A 17,485-nucleotide genomic window follows, 5' to 3' on the forward strand; every position below is an offset into this window, starting at 1 on the left:
GGACGTCAAATTTCCTAAATAGGGGAGTATGTGAGACCCATGTGGAAAGAGGTCCAATACGGTAGCACCGACAGGCTGTGGGACGGGTCGAGGTTGTGTGGGACTGTAGCACCACAGAAAAACACTGTAGCGAATCGAACTTGAGTACCAGCATCAGAAGTTGAAGAAGAGCTGAACCAAGTTAAAAGCCTGGACCTACGAGGCTGTTAACTCCGTATCGATTCTTTTTATGCGAAGCGAGGATGAAAGCACAGAGAGTTAATTAGCAGGACGTGATTCATTCAACGTGTAGAATGTGCCTTAGCTGTCTTCCTGGGTCGGGGCGTTCCAGCTAGTCATCCCGATTTTGGTGGGATTGTTGAAGGGTGATTTTTTTTTCATAAGACCACATATTAATTATTGGAGATTTGATAGGTGGACTATTAAGATATGTTCTGCTGCTCAATTTCCTGTAGCTTTATGTAACGTAACCATGCACTGTAAACTGAAACGTTTGGTCATGCTGCGATGGCAGTGACCTTGGGTTGTCCCTAGAATTAAGAGAGAGAGAAAAAGTAAAAAAAAACACAAATACATTTTTAAGCATATACAACCTGTTCACTTTGGTCGTATTTGGCTTATAAGCTATGTCTTATCAGCCAACGAACAATATTTTTCTGTTACACAAAACCTAGCCAACAATACTTTCAGCCACTGACTTATCAACCAAATAAGCCCAAACAAACAGGGACGATAGCTTTTAGTATGTATTGAAAAATCAAAACGATTTATAATGTAGAATAGAGAGAGTACCATAATTAATTAGCATTACGTTAGCCTTTTTGTACTCCTTGTGATTTGAGGTCTGTTCGGCTGATATTAAAGCCGACTGATAAGCCAGTTGAAGCTGGTTTGTTGCGAAAGAAAAATATTATAGATGATAAACCGATAAATAATTTCAAGCGAGCGTGCCCTCGTTCGAACCGACTGCATCGACCGGAGTCGTAGGGCGTTCCTCTGGGCCGGTGCACAAACGGACGCTGGAGGAAAGTGCAGAGTGGCGTGGCGCATGGTCTCCATCCCTAAGGTTCTGGGAGGGCTTGGAATTGTCGACCTGCGTCGCCTTGGGATCGCTCTTCGTCTGAGATGGGAGTGGCTCAGGCGAACGGACCCCGGCAGATCATGGCACGCGTTGCCTTCACACCCTGAGCGGGCTGTTCGGGCTTTCTCCAGGTCGCCGTCCACGTCGAAGTGGGCAATGGATCCAGTACACTCTTTTGGACTGATCGGTGGATCAATGGTCACTCCATTGGACATATTGCTCCCTCCCTCCTTGCGGCGGTGCCGACTCAGCTGGAGGCGCCGAACGGTCAGCTCGGCGCTGCACAACCGCGCTTGGGCCACTGACATAAGAGGGGCGCCGACTGTCCAGGTGATCTTGGGCTACCTATGCGTCGACGTTCTGTTGCAAGGGATCCAATTGCAGCCGGATATACAAGATCGATTCGATTCGTCTGGCGTTTCAGCGCGGATCGTCTGGCGTTTCAGCGCGGATGGAGTTTACTCAGCGTCATCGCCCTATCAGGCGATGTTTATTGGTTCGGTAAAACTGGGGGGGGGGGGGGGGGGGGGGGGTGGGGGGGGGGGGGGGGGGTGGGGGGGGGGGGCAAAGCAACTGTGGAAGGCCTCCACCTCGCCAAAGGTCAAGTTCTTCTTCTGGCTTGCAATTCACAACAGGTGTTGGACGGCAAGTGGCAGGAAGAAGAGGGGGTTGCAAGATTGTGACCTATGTGCACTTTGCCACCAAGCTCCGGAAACAATGGATCACCTGCTGGCAGATTGCGTCTACACGCGGGAGGTTTGGGCCAGGCTATGTGCTGCCATTTCTCTTGTGCAGCCCGCTCATGATGAGTCGACGGCCGTTGATCAATGGTTCGGTGAGAGGAAGCTCATACCCAAAGACCACCGCAGAGGCTTCGATGCGCTATTCCTGTTGGTCTGCTGGCTCATTTGGAAGGAGCGCAACAGCCGGGTCTTCGAGAGGTTTGCTACCATGCCTGGCATGGCTACTTCCAAAGATCCTCGATGAATGCAATGCTTGGGTAGCGGCGGGCTTCAGAAGAATTGCCCCCTTGTTGCTTCTTGGTCGCAAAATGGTTTAGTGTATTAGCGCCCTTCTTTTCTTACCGCCTTTTCGCTTCTCTTCAGTTTGACCTTTCGTGTTGCTAAGCCGTGGCTTGCGTTCTGTAATCGTCTTGCTACTCTCTTAATGAAAAACGGGCTCAGTTGAGCGCGGTCGCGAAAAAAAATTTGTTCGAACCCTCTGACGGTCGGAAAGGAAACTAGTGTAACGCCCCGACAAAGATTGATGGCACCGACCGAAGGGTCTAGGCCCTGGCCACGCCAGCCGGCGGTTTCCAAAGGCTAAACTCATGCAGTGGCATTCTTAATCTGGAGCCTGCTTTGCTTGTATCCAACTCTGCACCATGTTAAGCCTTTTTTTCCCCGGAGATCCTGTTGTCTGTGATCTCTGCCGCTGGATGATTTTTTCCAGCTGGTGCAGGGTTTTTCGAGGACGTTGGTAACCTCTGTCAGATGGAGGACAGGGGTAGTAACCTCTATCGATCACCATTACGAGTAATTGTGGAGCGTGGACTTGTAGTTAAAAAAGGTAATAGGAAGATAGGAAGCAGCAGTAATACGTCATGTTTGCTTGACTTATAAGTCGTACTTTTTCAGCCAACGAATAATATTTTTCTCTCACAACAAATCAGTCAACAATACTTTCAGCCATGGCTTGTCAGTCAAGCGAACAGGACATGGCAGCGTCTAATAGTGGCTTCCATGAGAGAGTGCCGAGTGGAGAAGATCAGAAGAAGGTAAGATCTCCCAAGCGTTGGATTTTGATACGGCAGCACTGGCGCCCGTCCAGACGTCCGCGGCTGCTCCGTCCCGTAACTCGAATTTGCGCTTTGCGCACCACGCCGCACCAGCTCTGTTTTCACGCTCGTATCTGAACCGCTCGCTTCAGATCCGATGTCCACGCTGTTTGGATGACTCGCCCCCGCCTCTTCCACACTGGCGCGACGCTTGTCTTTTCTAGGCTGCCCGAAAGACTCGCCCCCGCCTCTTCCACAACAGCACCGCGCAGCCTGTGCCTCCTCCCCACACCGCCGGCGGCGGCCTGCGCCTCCTCCGCGCGCCGATGGCCGCAGCTTGGCCCTGCCCACCCTCATGGACACCAACGCCGGCGGTCTACACTTGCAACATGCACTTGAATGCAACATACATTTGAAATAGATGAAACATTTAGGACATCCAGATAAAACAATTGCAACATGAAAAAACACTTACTGCAACATAAGACTGAAACGGCTGAAACATTTAGAACATACTGTTGCAACATATATGTAAAAACATATGCCACATCTAGATAAAACGACTGCAGCATACGTCTGGAAATAGATGAACATTTTGAACAAATGCTTGCAACGTGCTTCTAAAACACTTACAACGTGCTTCTGAAACACTTGCAACATATGCAATATCCCTCGTTCTACTTTACAATATCCATAAGAAACAACTGCAACGTACCTTTAAAAACGATTGAAACCAAACATATATTTTGCAACATAAGGGAAGGAAAGCCTGTGTCAGTCAATTCCAGCCTTCTGGGTCGGAGCCGGCAGCGAGCGGCGGCGCACGAGCACCACTGCCACCAGTACCAGACTTGGCTCGGCGGCGACGGTGGGGAATGGGAGGCGAGAAGCGCCATGGCCGCCGGGGTGGGGGGAGCTCAGTCGCCGGGAAGAGAGAAGGCGCCACGCGGGGGTGGAGAAGAGCCACCCACTCCACTGCAACACCGTCGCGCCACCTCCATGGATCTCACCGGAGGTGAGTAGATCTCGCTGCTGCTCCATAGATCTTGCTAGGGTGAGGGAGAGGGCGACTGGATCTGCAGGCATTGGGAGCTCCCGGTGGGGAGGACGCCGAGCATTGGTGCGCTACGGCAGGAGGTTAGGAGTGCGGAAGGTGTAAAGGCAGGAGCGGAGGAAGACGTGCGGAAGTTGATTTTGTTAGATGAGTCATATTTTTTTTAAGCGAGCGGCGCATGTGGTGGAGCGAGACGTCTGACCTTCTGGGCGTCTTAATGGTAGCATTACCGATTTTGATAGCCTAGAGTCTAGATCTCATATCTCTGTCTGGCTGTGGCAAGTTTACAACCAGGCAAGATTTGAACCCCAGGCTATCAACATCAAGCAAAAATTGGCACAAAATTTGTTCCCTCAACATTAACAGGTGATATAAATAACACATCAGCCACAAACAAGCAAAGCACAGGCACAAAGGAACCAGGCGAAAGATTGATAAACATATCAAGGTTCGCCGTCGCGGTTTCAGGCGTTTGTTTGAGGGTTCATTCTCAACGTCGTCTTTGATCCCCTCGGGTTCTGGGGCTGTATTATCTGGCGCGGTACCGTTTCCTTCTTTGTGGCAGTCACCACCACCATTCACAGCACCATTGATAGCCTCAGGGCCCAACAGAGAGACATGTTTGCTCGTGATCTTCCGGCCTGCTCTGACCTTCGGACCCCAGTGCCGTTCTGGGTTTGGAAGAAATCGTTTAATCTTCTTTGCCTGAGCCTTGCTGAGGGCAGCAACTGCTCTTGAAAAATTTGCCTATAAAAACACACACACACACACAAAAGGAATAATAAATAAATATACCGTTTGCAGCCTACATAGAAAAAAAAAACATACAAGGAACATTGTAGGCCCAATTCATAGACAACATACTTCTAGCTTTGGTGATTTCGAAAGGATCGCCGTGCCAGGTGTGTCACGTGGCTGTTCCTTAATAGGATGATTCTTCACCTGTGTTGAGGTTTGCAATAAATTTTGTACGGTAATTTAGAAGTTCATATAGGCAAGACACGAGATGCTGATTTTGACTTATGATAGATATAGGAACAATCCAAACATACCCAGCAGCGCATGATGTCCCAAATAACATCCCAAGGGGCATCAGATTTAACCCCAAGTGGGTTAACATGGGTGCTTGAGATCCGATACCCTGCATTTAGAACTGCAGACCGAAACATAACCAAAGATGGAGATGTGCACTTAACAGTGCCTGCTATGTTATGGAGACTGAAAAACAATGGAATGTCATGTAACTCCTGCATCTAGAAGAATAAGTCAAATGACGTTGAGTGTTGAGAGAGTATACAAAATACTCTGTGAATGGCGAACAGTTAGTCACTCTAAAAAAATAATAGGTTGCCAAAAGACAAATTTTAAGATATAGAGTCAAACTTTCTGCAAAATCTTCCCAAAACTTAGCTGCAATCATTCAATTTCTATCATGCAAAAGGGGAATAAAAAAAGGCCCAGAAATGGTTATTAGCACTTGGGTAACCTATTGGCTAGATAACCAAATTCTTGACTGAATGGCCTGACATCTAGATTGTATATCTCCGTTCCCAATTATATAGCTTATACTTTGGTTTTGTCCTAAGTCTAACTTCTCTAACTGTGACCAATTTTATAGAAAAATACACCAACATCTACCATGTCTAATTGGTTTATTAAATTCTCCATGAAATATGTTTTGATAGTACATTTATTTGAACTTATAGATCTTAATATATTTTTCTAACAGTTGGGTCAAAAACTCAAAGTTAGAAGTTTAACTTAAGACAAAGCTAAAGTGAACTATAATTTGGAATCCCCTACATTGTTTCTTTGACTTGAGCAGTAAACCATGATTAATAGGTCATCAAAACATTGACCTTGCTTTAAAACTCTTCCAAGCGTTGTCTTTAATTAACCTATCTACTAAAGCATAAAAAAATCTGGAGTTCGCGATACAAAATAATATTAGAAATTGATAGGCCTTTAACAGTCACAAGAATAACAATTTGATACTCCTCAGGCATCAATACAAGGCATGAGTAGGGAAAGTCAAACTTAATTTTGAACAACAATTCGTCAAATTATATGAATGTTTGGTGCATACAAAGTGGCACCAATGAATTTGTATTCAAAGTGCCTTTAAGATTATAGTGATTTTGTGGCAAGTGAAAATAAATTGCAAGAGAAAATAAGGGTCAAAATCTACTATGGAACACTTTTCCCCTGACCAAAACACACCTAACATTTGATGGGGGAGGGAGGGGGGTAGAGATACCTCTGACACAGTAGTTAGAACTGAAGTAATTTTATCATATGCAGGATATCTATCCTTCATTGACTTAACACCTGTCAAAGTAGAAACTACCCAGTCTTGATCATGAATAGGAGCTGACCATATTGGCCCACCTACATTAAATTTCTTTCCATAATCACTGCACTCTTGAGGAACAACAGGTCCAATAGCAGGTGCATGCTTCACACCATTATTCTTCTGCTTATACAGGAAGAATAAACAAGAGGAAAGTCAAGAGAGTGTCAATATATAACAGAAAGAATGTTGTATCAAAGAGTTAAATGGTATGCAAAACATACCTTCGGAACAGTCCTCGCAAGACATTGAAGATGGAAAGAGTCACAGCCAACACATTGATATATGTAAGAAAGTTTAAGAGGTGTATTCTTTATTTCACTTGCAGAACTGCACGTGGAATCCATATACAATGCCACATTAGAAAAAAGCATTTTAACCAAATATGAAACAAACTAGGAACTAGAGGGGGGAAACTCACGTGAATACTCGAACAAAAACACGGATATAAAAATCCATGAACACACAGAGAACAGGCACAATATATCGCTTGTACCGATTTGCATGGCTCTGGTGCAAGAAAAGAATGGTTAAGGGCATGAGAAACTAATATACCCAAAGAATGAAGCATGTGAAGTGCAGATTAACTTGATGCATCATTTAGCAAAATCCTGAAATGGAAGTAGTTTATAGTCCTCAGTATATATAAAGGGCGTACCCAGTGTAGAGAGCTCCCGCTCTGTGCGGGGTTTGGGGAAGGGTGTCAGTGGCAAGCATTACCCTCGGTATATATATATATTGAAATTTGTAAATCACCTATGTACCTCAATACTGGCAAGGAGGATTCTCAAAGCCATTTCGTGGCAATACTTGCCCTTGGTTGGGAATGAACCATACCTACAAAACATAATTGATTATTACACTATAAACTGCTCAGATAGAACATTCCTTGAAGACGTAGTACTAACATACTTCGAGTAACAAACTTCTCCATTGGTACCACAAAGAACTGCCATATCAGTGGCAGTGCACATCAATAAACCACCATCAGCAACAGCCTGTACAGCTGAGTCGAGAAATATAGATGGTGATCCATAAGGGTCAAGATCAACCTAAGAACAATGAGAAGAAAATATGGTGTAAAATCATATTAAATATAATTTGCAATGTTTATAGAAACAACCATTATCATTTAGTGCAATTATTTCATGGCATATTTACATGTGACTTTTCAGTCCATTGACTTATACCAAGAACAAGATTCACCCTTGCATAATAAATACCAGAAACTTCAGATTTAGAGTCAGTAGCCAGAGACATAACCATATAAATGGTAACCCCCACACCCTGACACACACAAGTGCATCATTCCAATCAAAAAGCTAATGTATACAGTATACAGCAACATTGAATCCATTGTGTTTTCATCTTAGAAAAAATAACGGTAACAAAATGTCAGATTTAGAAATATTTTCTCGAATACCTTACCACATCAAATTCTTTTGGATGCATCAGCATGTGAATTCGAGCATCAACCAAGTAAGCTTCCACTTACTAGTAGTGGAAGCGCCATTAAACTTTATGTTTCGCTTGCAATCTTCGACAGAAGCTGAAGAAACAAGAACCATAGCGAATTAGCGAAATCAAGTGCAGAGGCGTCAACAGCTAGGAACATAAGAAGCAAGTTTAGTAAACTGTAGCATTACCTTTATCATTGTCCAGAGCAACTACCTTTCCTAAGCCCTCAACTTCACGGGCATACCGGAGAGATCGCAACCCAGTATCAGCCAAAGCCTGGGGAAAAAAATTAGCAGTGCAATCTACAAACCTAGATATTATGAAAAGAAAACTAGATATTTGAAAAAAAAAAACTAGATATCAGTTAATGTTGATGTAGAAGTACACAGAAACTTCCATTAGGGATGAAATGTGGGAAGGATATTCCCATCTATCCATCCTTCCGAAGGATTTAATCTGTCTGTAACCAAGCCCAGATATTCAATGCCCCTTTCAGATGGATATTCAAGTTGGTATATGATACAGATATGTAGTATTTTATTATTATCCGACTATCCCTTGACCCAAGCTATCCATTAGAATCTGTATCCAACACACTTGACAATATTTGTGTCCGAATCTGAATCCGATAAAAAATAACTATCTGTATTCATATCCATATATATTTGTTCGTATTCGATCCGTTTTCAAACCTAATTTCCATATTATTATGAGAAAGTCTCACCTCGAGGACAAGTGGTGGCTTAAGCTCTCTGGTTACTTTCCAGGAAGGTTTTGTTGCTTCTTTTGACAGATCATCAATTTGATCTTCAGCTTTATTTAGCTCCTTTTCACAAACAACATCCATTTCATCTTGCTGGCCAGTTGACGCATCCTCTCCATTTTGACTGGATGTTTCACTCTGTTTGTTTTTTTCATGTGATGTATTCCTCTTGTCCACCAACGCTTCATGTTCTTCCTTGCGCTTGGCAACAAAGGTCCTTAAAACAGCAATGGACATGTCTCTGTTGTGAACCTAATCAAAGCAGTAAACTTCAATTTTCAGAAATCTGTATGATGGTACAACTGGGAAATCATCCCTAACTTTGGAGCCATATGTGATTTTTCCTCAACGTATCAACTTTAAACAATAACAAAATTGACTGTCAACAAACTGTAACTACTTTCACTAGAGAAAAAGTATGTTTCATAGCTATGTATCTGTTATGGAAAAAATCAGGGAGTTACATCACAATTTGAAACTGTTATCTTCTTCAATGAAGCCATAATAAATACTGTGATGTGAAACCATTAGACTTTTTTTTGCCAGGTGCATAATCCAATACCAGAATATGGTATGCAGAAGCTCGATCTACTGTTAGGAGTTTGCAATATATTTAAGCAATTTGAAACTTACACTGTTCCCATACACTATGATAAGCAAATAGGTCAAATGGATAAATTCATTTAGCTGCACAAACTGGTAGAACGAGGTAAACTTGGAGTGGACAACTTGATCACTAATTGATCTCCACAGAAACTCAATTGACAGAAAGATAAACAAGACATACACAAAACACAATTCGCTGTTTGGTCTCTGCGTAATAGCAAGCTTAACCGCTACCAGTCTATGCGAAGCACTAGTAAATGCAAATGAATTGTGATAACAAAATAGTTTTAAAAGGCACAAAGCACCCGAATAGTAGAACTAGATAAACTTGAAGCCTACAGACCCAATCCCACACCAATCACGACCCAACGCTCAATTTGGAATCCAGCAGAAGTTCTACAAGCGGTAAAGACTGATCAACTGGAAGTCAACAGGCCACTGCAGTAATTGCTACAAACAAATTCATGAGTGCAGATTGTTAGCTAACGCAGATAAGGAACCGATAGAGCAGCGCCCCTATTTTTGAATAAAAAAGAAAAAAAAACACGAAAAATGGAACACGAACAGACCTGCACGGGATTGTAAAAGACGGCGTTCCTCTTGTGCAAGAGGATCTCTGCCTCTCCCTCCTTCCTGATCTCGTAGTCCTTAAGCTTGTCATCCACTTCTGCCATGTCTCCAAATCCAAAACCCAGGGGCGAATCTAGTAGAGGGGCATGGGTGTACACATGTAAGACAATACTTTTCGCAAAAAGTTAGAAGTTACTAGGCATCGAATAACCAAATAGCTTGAGGTAGTTTGTGAACTCGGTTTCGCACAGCAAACAGGGAAGAGAAGGGGATCGGAATACCTGCTGGGCGCTCTTCACCGGCGAATGCCTCGGCACCTGGTGTAGGGCGGCGGCGGTGGCGGGAGCCCAACTAGAACCCGATTTGGGAAGGGGGAGGTTCGATCTGGGCTGAGACGCTGTCGGCGGTGCGAGGCAGGCGGCGGCGGCGGCGTACGGACGAGAGGGATGCGAGGAGGAGGGGAACGAGGCAAGTTTGAATGGCTGGGCAAATATACGTGGAATTTTATATTAGGGTATTATTTGGCTCGGCACCATTATAATTATCAAAGTTTCAGCGAATTTAATCATTACTATTTAGTCTATTTTGAAGTATATCATTACAATTCTTTCCTCTTTCACACGAATATCATACAATATACACGGGATGATTCGGGCCCACCTACCGAGTTGAAGATGGTATGTGACATCAAACTTGAGATTGGGAACGTGAGGACTGAAATCAAAGACTTGAAAGAGGAGCTTAGGAAGGGAAAGAATCCGATTGTCAGATTGTTTTTTAGATAATGGATTTTTATTGATAATTGTCGGATTGTTAAGGAGTAACTTTTTAGCTTTTGTCAGGTAAGTCTTTGATTTAAGGGTCTCCCTCTCAACTTGTGAAAACACGTGAGATTCCAATAGCTTGAGAGAATGCGAATTCTTCAAGTGGTCCAACCTTTTGATAGAGAGGTAGTTGCTGCTTCTGTAAGCATATACAACAGTATCTTGGTGTTTGGTTGTTTAAATTTTATCGCATGTAGTAATCTCTACATTGTAGTTAAGGTCTCATGTTTTAATAGAGGTACGAAGGATAAGAATATTTTAGAACAACCCAACACCAAGACACTTTCAGCCTGTTCGGTTGGCTGGTTCGTATCGTTGCTGTTTCGTGAAGAAGTACTGCTGGCTGGTTTGTGTGAGAGAAAAATACTGTTCCAGGCTATAAATTTACGATCGTTTACGACAAGCCACAGCCAAACGAACAGGCTTTTTATATGTTTATGTCTTAGGTTATATTGATCTAATACAGGATAAGACTAACTGCAAGTAATAAGATAAAAATGACATGAAAACTCCATGCGAACATGGAGAATGGGAATAACAAGTACCAATCAGCATGTCACATTGGGGCTGCTCTTAAATCCACAGGGACATCGGTGCCCATCTGAAGAGGGCTACAAGTTTGAATCTGAATCCTGAAGAGAGCAGTGAGATGCCTGCTGAGATCCACGATGCCTAGGGTGGCATAGAGGAAGTTGATCCTGAGGAATCTCAGTGGTCACTATGAAACGTATCAGCAACATACGGGTATCTTTCGTAGCCATATCAGCCTAGTGTCTCCTTGAGAACACTGTTTATTCACTGAAATTTGGCTTATGCTGATTTTTTTGAGAGAAAAACATTGTTCGTTCACTGGAAAATACTGCTGAAGTAGCTTCGAGCGAACAGGGCAAAAAAAAACATGGATTTGAGACTGCACAACCGCCATTCTGTTGCCGGCGGATTGCCTCCGGCAACGGACAACCACACCGTGCCAGTTTCTTGTATTGCCCTACATACAGGCCTGGTGCCAGAGCACTAAGCAGCGCCGGCAAGCCATCGGCAGCACTGCATCAGCAAGGGCTGGGGGCAGCTGTAGGCATTCACACAGTTTTGCCGGCAACCATCATGCAGTTGCATCACACAAACAAATTCTACTTACAAGTTACAAGCAAGACTACTTGTGCTACTGCAGCGTTCTTTGTAAGTACACGCTGCTGCATCGATCTACAATACGTACGGGCACAACCACCATCATTACAATCACAAACCCAAGAATTACAGCTCAACTGTAGATTTCACCGTGTAAAATGGAACGTGGAATCGAATAACCTGACTGACTGACCAAATCCCGCACAGCAAAACAAACAAACAAACGGATGAACACTCAATAGCCACCACACTTCAGCTCAGGACATCAGCATATGGCCTTCTTGCCTTCCCCGTTCGGTGGCGTGGTGGCGGCCTATCGTGTCTCGGCGCCGAGGGACCCGTCCTTCTGGAGCTTCAGGCTCAGGTTGCTGAACCGTTGCCTCGAATACTGCCGAGAGGCCTTCCTCCAGTCAGTGCCGGCCTTCATCATCGCCGCGAACTCATCGTAGCTTATCTTCCCGTCCTGACAAAATAGCACAGATAACACCTTGTTGTTAGGTTGACCGGACAGGTTGGTCTTGTGACCAGAGGGGAATTTGAACTGATCAAACTTGCTACTTTTAATTACTCTAAAGCCCCAATCACATTGTATCACAAGCCCTTATGGCCTTATCCTATCCTTCTCGCTCTCTCGGTCCCAGATGCTGTCTATTTTAAAACAATACAGATTTATTACAGTCAACTATCCTTTAGTCAAATAAATTAAGTCCATGCCTGGCAACTAGCAGCACCTGAACCTTGACCGTGTCATGCGACCATGGACAAGGCACACTTCTTTTAATCCAGAAACTACAACATCCCAATAGGTTTTCTCCGCTACTCCCATACTAGGTACGCCGTTGATGATATGAGTTCATTTATTAGCATTGTTAAAAACCAAATACACTAGCATTTTACCAGCATAAGTGTACTACAAACTAAAATTTGTGGCCTATGGAGGTTGATTTTGCTGACCTTGTCTGTGTCCACATCTCGGATGATGCTATTAATAATGTCTTCATCATTTCCCTCCAGTTCATCAGATAGCGCCTCTCTAAGCTCTTCGATTTCTATATACCCACTCTTATTCCTGTCGAAGTATGTGAAGGCCTTTTCGATGTGTTCGTCGTTGCCTATTTTTCTCACATGAACAGACACAGTGACGAATTCCCCATAATCTAGGGTCCCATTTTTATCAACATCAGCCTGCAAAGCATTGAAAGTAGCATTTAACGAGTTTGTCCAAGATAATTTAGCACTAGTGTAGAGTATCTTTGGTTAGTAACTCACAGCATCCATCAATATCTGAAGATCTGAATCAGGCATTTGGTTTCCCAGTTTATGAAGGCCGGCCTTGAATTCCTCGAATGTTAGCTTGCCATTCTTGTTCACATCCATCTTATCAAACATTTGCTGTATGTCAGCTACTTCCTCCACAGACAGATGCTCAGCAATCACCTGCGGATGGTTAAGCATAAAATTAAATCACTTTAACTAGATGATACCCAATATTCCATTCTTCTTGTATTTTGCATGCACCTTCTATGGGCCTGTTTGGATCCACAAACTAAACTTTAGCTGGCTAAATTTAGCTGCTAGGATCCAAAAGGCCCTGCTAAAAGACCAGCTAAAGTTTAGCTGAGTTTAGCTGCTTCAACCTAGCTAAACTCAGCTAAAATTTAGCTGAGTCTATTAGTTAGAGGATCCAAACACCCCAGCTAAAGTTTAGCTAGGAGAACTTTTAGCTGGCTAAACATTAGTTGGGTGGATCCAAACAGGGCCATGTCCAATAAGGAAGGTGATTATGTTTGCTACCAACATGCAGTAAATCTTACCCTTAGTGCTTTCTTCTTTAACTTGTTCATTGCAGCAAATTGCTGCAATCTTGCTCGGACAGTATCACCAAGAGAAATGTCTGGCATCTTTTTAGAGTCATGTAACCATGGATGCTCTGCTCATTCAACTAACATTGTCAGAAAAGCAATGATAAAATAATTTGATACATACAATTAGTAAAATCATAATAATTCAAGCATCGTATTTCAATAAAATACACTATAACAGAATGATAGTAGAAAGATAGAAGTACAGGACATTAACTCTTTCGAATAGCAAATCACACTTGCATAGTCATATAAATCTTCTGTGTATTGTATAACTCCCAGAATGAGAATTTTAAGGAAAGTCTGGTTCATGACAGCCAATACATAATTCTGGCACATCACCAATTAAGATTCAAATTTTCCCTAACAAATAACAATCATAGAGTGGTAGCATCCTAAGCCCGTTGTGCAATAGGAATAGGTGATAGTGAGGCTTACCAAGTACTTGTGCTGCAGTAAACCGTGTTAATGGATTTGGGTCCAGCATCCGCCTGACAAGATCTTTAGCAGGCTCAGATACTCTGGGCCATGGTTCTCTTTTGAAATCTACAACAGATCGTATAATTGCCTGTGCTACTCCCTGTTCAGTTTCTGCAGAGCATAACGAATATGGGATTATGATCGTGTTCTAACTTATTATTAACATGCATGCATTCCAGACCAGAGTTTGAAAGTACCTGCCCAAAATGGTGGTACACCACAAAGAAGTATGTAAAGTATCACTCCAGCACTCCAGACATCAACTTCAGGGCCATAGTTTCGCTTTAGAACCTCTGGAGCCATGTAGTATGGACTGCCTACGATTTCAGTAAATCGCTCACCTACATACGAAAGCCAATAATTATTCAGATTTTCTGTAAAGATATGCATATGTCCAATAAACTGCATCAACGAAGTTAGCTCTATGTTGCTGGGAAATGAAGCACATTACAATGGGAAATTACATATAGACACTCCACTTTCTTATTTTCCATAGGCACAACAAATGCCATGTGTTGAAAAAATAATTGATTGCTCATTAGTTGTCCTTAAAAACTTACCAGGCCTGAAGAACACAGACAGCCCAAAATCAATTGCTTTCAGGGGGGAACTCTCCTTCTTGTTTGCATATAAAAAGTTCTCTGGTTTAAGGTCCCGGTGCATGACACCATGCCTGTGGCACATCTGCACAGTAAAGAACAAGGATTCATGTCACGACACATGAATGATGCAAAAATAAAGTTATATACTGTTTATGTTAAAAAAAATAGTGCAAGGAACAAAGTAGAAAAAAATGATATTGCTTTGCCAATGTGACTCCTACTACAAATATTTGCAGTAAAATGTATTCGACTAAAATAGCTCCTCAAAGATAATTATTACAATCTGATTAATCATTTATTAAAAAAACTAGCTCCAGAGGTTGAAAACCCATTGAAAAGCATGTTTCGTACTCGTCAAATAGGACAAAAATGATCAACACCCGCTCATGATTCATGACCAATCACCAAATCATCAAAATATCAGCCAGTGCCAACTTGAGCGACAAGCAAAGAGGTTCCTAGTCTGAACTATAATTTCATAAAAGAATATAACAGAGTAACAAACACTACTAGTAGCAATCATACAACTTTAAGTAGTAAACAAGAAGCTAGTAATAGGAATCAAGAAGCAAGAAGAAAGAGATGTTCACCTGGACGACCTCCACGATGGTGCGCGTGACGGCGGCGGCGGCACGCTCGGTGTAGTGGCCCCGGGCAACGATCCTGTCGAAGAGCTCCCCTCCCTCGCAGAGCTCCATGACGAGGTGCACGGCGTCCTCATCCTCGTAGGCGGCGCGGAGGCTGACGATGTTGGGGTGCGCCGGCATGTGGCGCATGATGTCCACCTCCCGGCGCACGTCCTCCACGTCGACGGGCGTCCGCAGCTTGCGCTTGGAGATGGACTTGCACGCGTACCGCGCCCTCGTGGCGGACTCCGTGCACAGGTACGTGATGCCGAACTCGCCGCGGCCCAGCTCGCCGCCCAGCTCGTACTGCGCGCCGAGGTCCCGCCCCGTCGGGTCCCGCAGCACCACCAGGCCCGGGCGCGCCGACGGCGGCGCCGCCCCGCGGTTGTACGCGACGTTGTAGGGGTTCGCCTTCTGCTTCTTGGGGCGGTTCTTGCCGCTCCCCTCCGTCAACGGCGCGGCACAGCAGTTGCCCATGGTCGCCGCCGCGGCCTCCTAGCAGAAACAAAATTGGGGGAAATCGGACCCCCGGAGAGCTGGTTTCAACTTTCAGTTCAGCAGCTGGCGGCGGCGACTGACTGAAAGCGAAGAGAACAACTCGAATTGGGGTTGGGGGAAATTCCGTAGGCTTTGTACTGGGACTTGGCGTGTGAGCTGGGGCGGGGCGGGGGCGAGTCTACGAATTCTGGACGCGTTCTAGAAGCGGGCACTATAAGCCAGCCAGCGCAAACTAGCAGGAGGAAACTGCAACCTTTCTCGTGGTTTTTGTGGAGAAGACTGCCGGTTAAGCGAAAAGATCCGCCCTTTTTCGGGGATATCGGGGAGATGGTGGGGATTTCAGCGGAACTAGTATGGATAATCCCAGGAATGGAGCAGTTGGCCTCTGGAAATGCGTGAGTCAGCAGAGCAGGGGGAATAACACTGGTCAGCTCGTGTCCAAGAACATTTTTTTTCATGGCCACAGAGTTGTCGGTTTATATTGGGACCGTCAGCTTTATAATGCTCCCTCCTCTATAGTCATTTTCAGAGTTTTTGCCCTCTTCAATACACGGACTAGTAGTACTGTAAAATTCAGAACGAATTAGTTCTAATTGTTTAAACTTTATTGAAGCCGTAAACAAATTCTGACTGGAGTGCAGTAGCAATTTTTTTGAAAGGGGTGGAGTTGAGTAGAATGGGATGGGGTTAACATAGGATTCACAAAAGGGATTTTTTTTTCGAGAGGCAGGCGAAAAGTTTTTGTCGGATTTTTATTAGACGATAGAAAGGAGAAAAAAAAAATAACGTTTTTACAACCTCAACAGCATACTTAACTCTACTAAACGAAAGGGATATTTTAAATTTGAACGGCAGGAGATCTTTTTGGAATACTACTGCTGTACAAAAGACTGGAAAAGGTGTGAAGACGACAGCCTGAAGTTTGAAAGCGCGTCCGTCAGGGGAGACTTTAGAGAGTGGAATTAGACGTCGTCGACAAGCGGCCTGGAAGCGACGGTTGGAAGGAGGGTTTGGTAAGCAAGAAAGCGATGTTTCCTTAAGCAATCCATCCCCCTTTTATGACACCGGTTGAAGGGGGGAAAAAACAAAACAGAGGTGAAAACCAATCACCTCTAACTTGTAATTTCCATGCTCTTGTTCAGTTTGTAGGTTTCGTTGGTGAATTCTGACCACCCATGTTTCAGTACCTTATCTTTGCTCGAACATTTTTCAGAGATTCTACTTTCTGTGTTAGGGCGACATATATGTTAACAGTGAAACAACTGTGGTTACTTGGCCGTGTATAGGAACACTTAGTTAGACGCTTACGTGCGGTTTTCATTTTTCCATGCCCGCGTGGACATTTGGATACACGCTTGGAGCTGTTTCAGGGTGAAAAATAACAGTTTCAGCATGGTAACTGAAAATTGGTGAAGAGCTATCTTTTTTTAATCTTTTTCCCATTTTAGGCTGGGATAGGTTGAGGCTCTAGTGCTTTGTTTCTGTTATTCTCTCTTTAAGCAGCAGCTGCTGCAAGCTGTTGCCATTAACGTAGTATTTGGCTGACATAATAACAACCGCAGCCGCAGCAGCTGTTTCACCTGTATCGAACACCTCCAATTTAAGTGTTCTTGCATTGTACATGCCCTTAATCAACCTCAAGATCTTGCCATTGACGTAGTATTTGGCTGACATTGTTCGTTGGTTGTTTTCTGGGCTGGTTTGGGCTGGCTGGTGCTGGTTTGTTGTGAGAGGAAAACACTGTTGGCTGGCTGATTTGGGCTGGCTGAAACCAACAAGCGAACAGGCTTAATAACAGCCACAGCC

At 43.9% G+C, this 17,485-nt stretch overlaps 1 protein-coding gene and 1 pseudogene across 1 annotated transcript; both read right to left on the reverse strand.

The window, feature by feature from the left end:
* Positions 1-4,155: 4,155 nt before the first annotated feature.
* On the reverse strand, positions 4,156-10,195 carry LOC136454832 (tRNA (guanine(26)-N(2))-dimethyltransferase 1-like; annotated as a pseudogene).
* A 1,505-nt stretch (positions 10,196-11,700) lies between these two features.
* Positions 11,701-16,148, reverse strand: LOC136484265 (calcium-dependent protein kinase 8). Its single transcript, XM_066481532.1, has 8 exons — positions 15,146-16,148; positions 14,514-14,637; positions 14,151-14,294; positions 13,912-14,064; positions 13,426-13,541; positions 12,881-13,048; positions 12,566-12,796; positions 11,701-12,074 (listed from the first exon to the last, which is right to left on the reverse strand). The coding sequence occupies exons 1-8, from the start codon at positions 15,656-15,658 to the stop codon at positions 11,925-11,927; spliced, it is 1,599 nt and encodes a 532-aa protein (XP_066337629.1). The 5' UTR covers positions 15,659-16,148; the 3' UTR covers positions 11,701-11,924.
* Positions 16,149-17,485: the final 1,337 nt, after the last annotated feature.

Source organism: Miscanthus floridulus, chromosome 1 (genome assembly GCF_019320115.1).
Source record: "Miscanthus floridulus cultivar M001 chromosome 1, ASM1932011v1, whole genome shotgun sequence".
In the NCBI taxonomy this organism is placed as follows: Eukaryota; Viridiplantae; Streptophyta; class Magnoliopsida; order Poales; family Poaceae; genus Miscanthus; species Miscanthus floridulus.

Coding starts and splice junctions, on each gene's coding strand:
- LOC136484265 (XM_066481532.1), bottom strand. CDS start 15,658: ATGGGCAACTGCTGTGCCGCGCCGTTGACGGAGGGGAGCGGCAAGAAC. Junction 14,638..15,145: donor CCATCGTGGAGGTCGTCCAG/GTGAACATCTCT, acceptor TTTACTGTGCAG/ATGTGCCACAGGCATGGTGT. Junction 14,065..14,150: donor TGTACCACCATTTTGGGCAG/GTACTTTCAAAC, acceptor TATGCTCTGCAG/AAACTGAACAGGGAGTAGCA.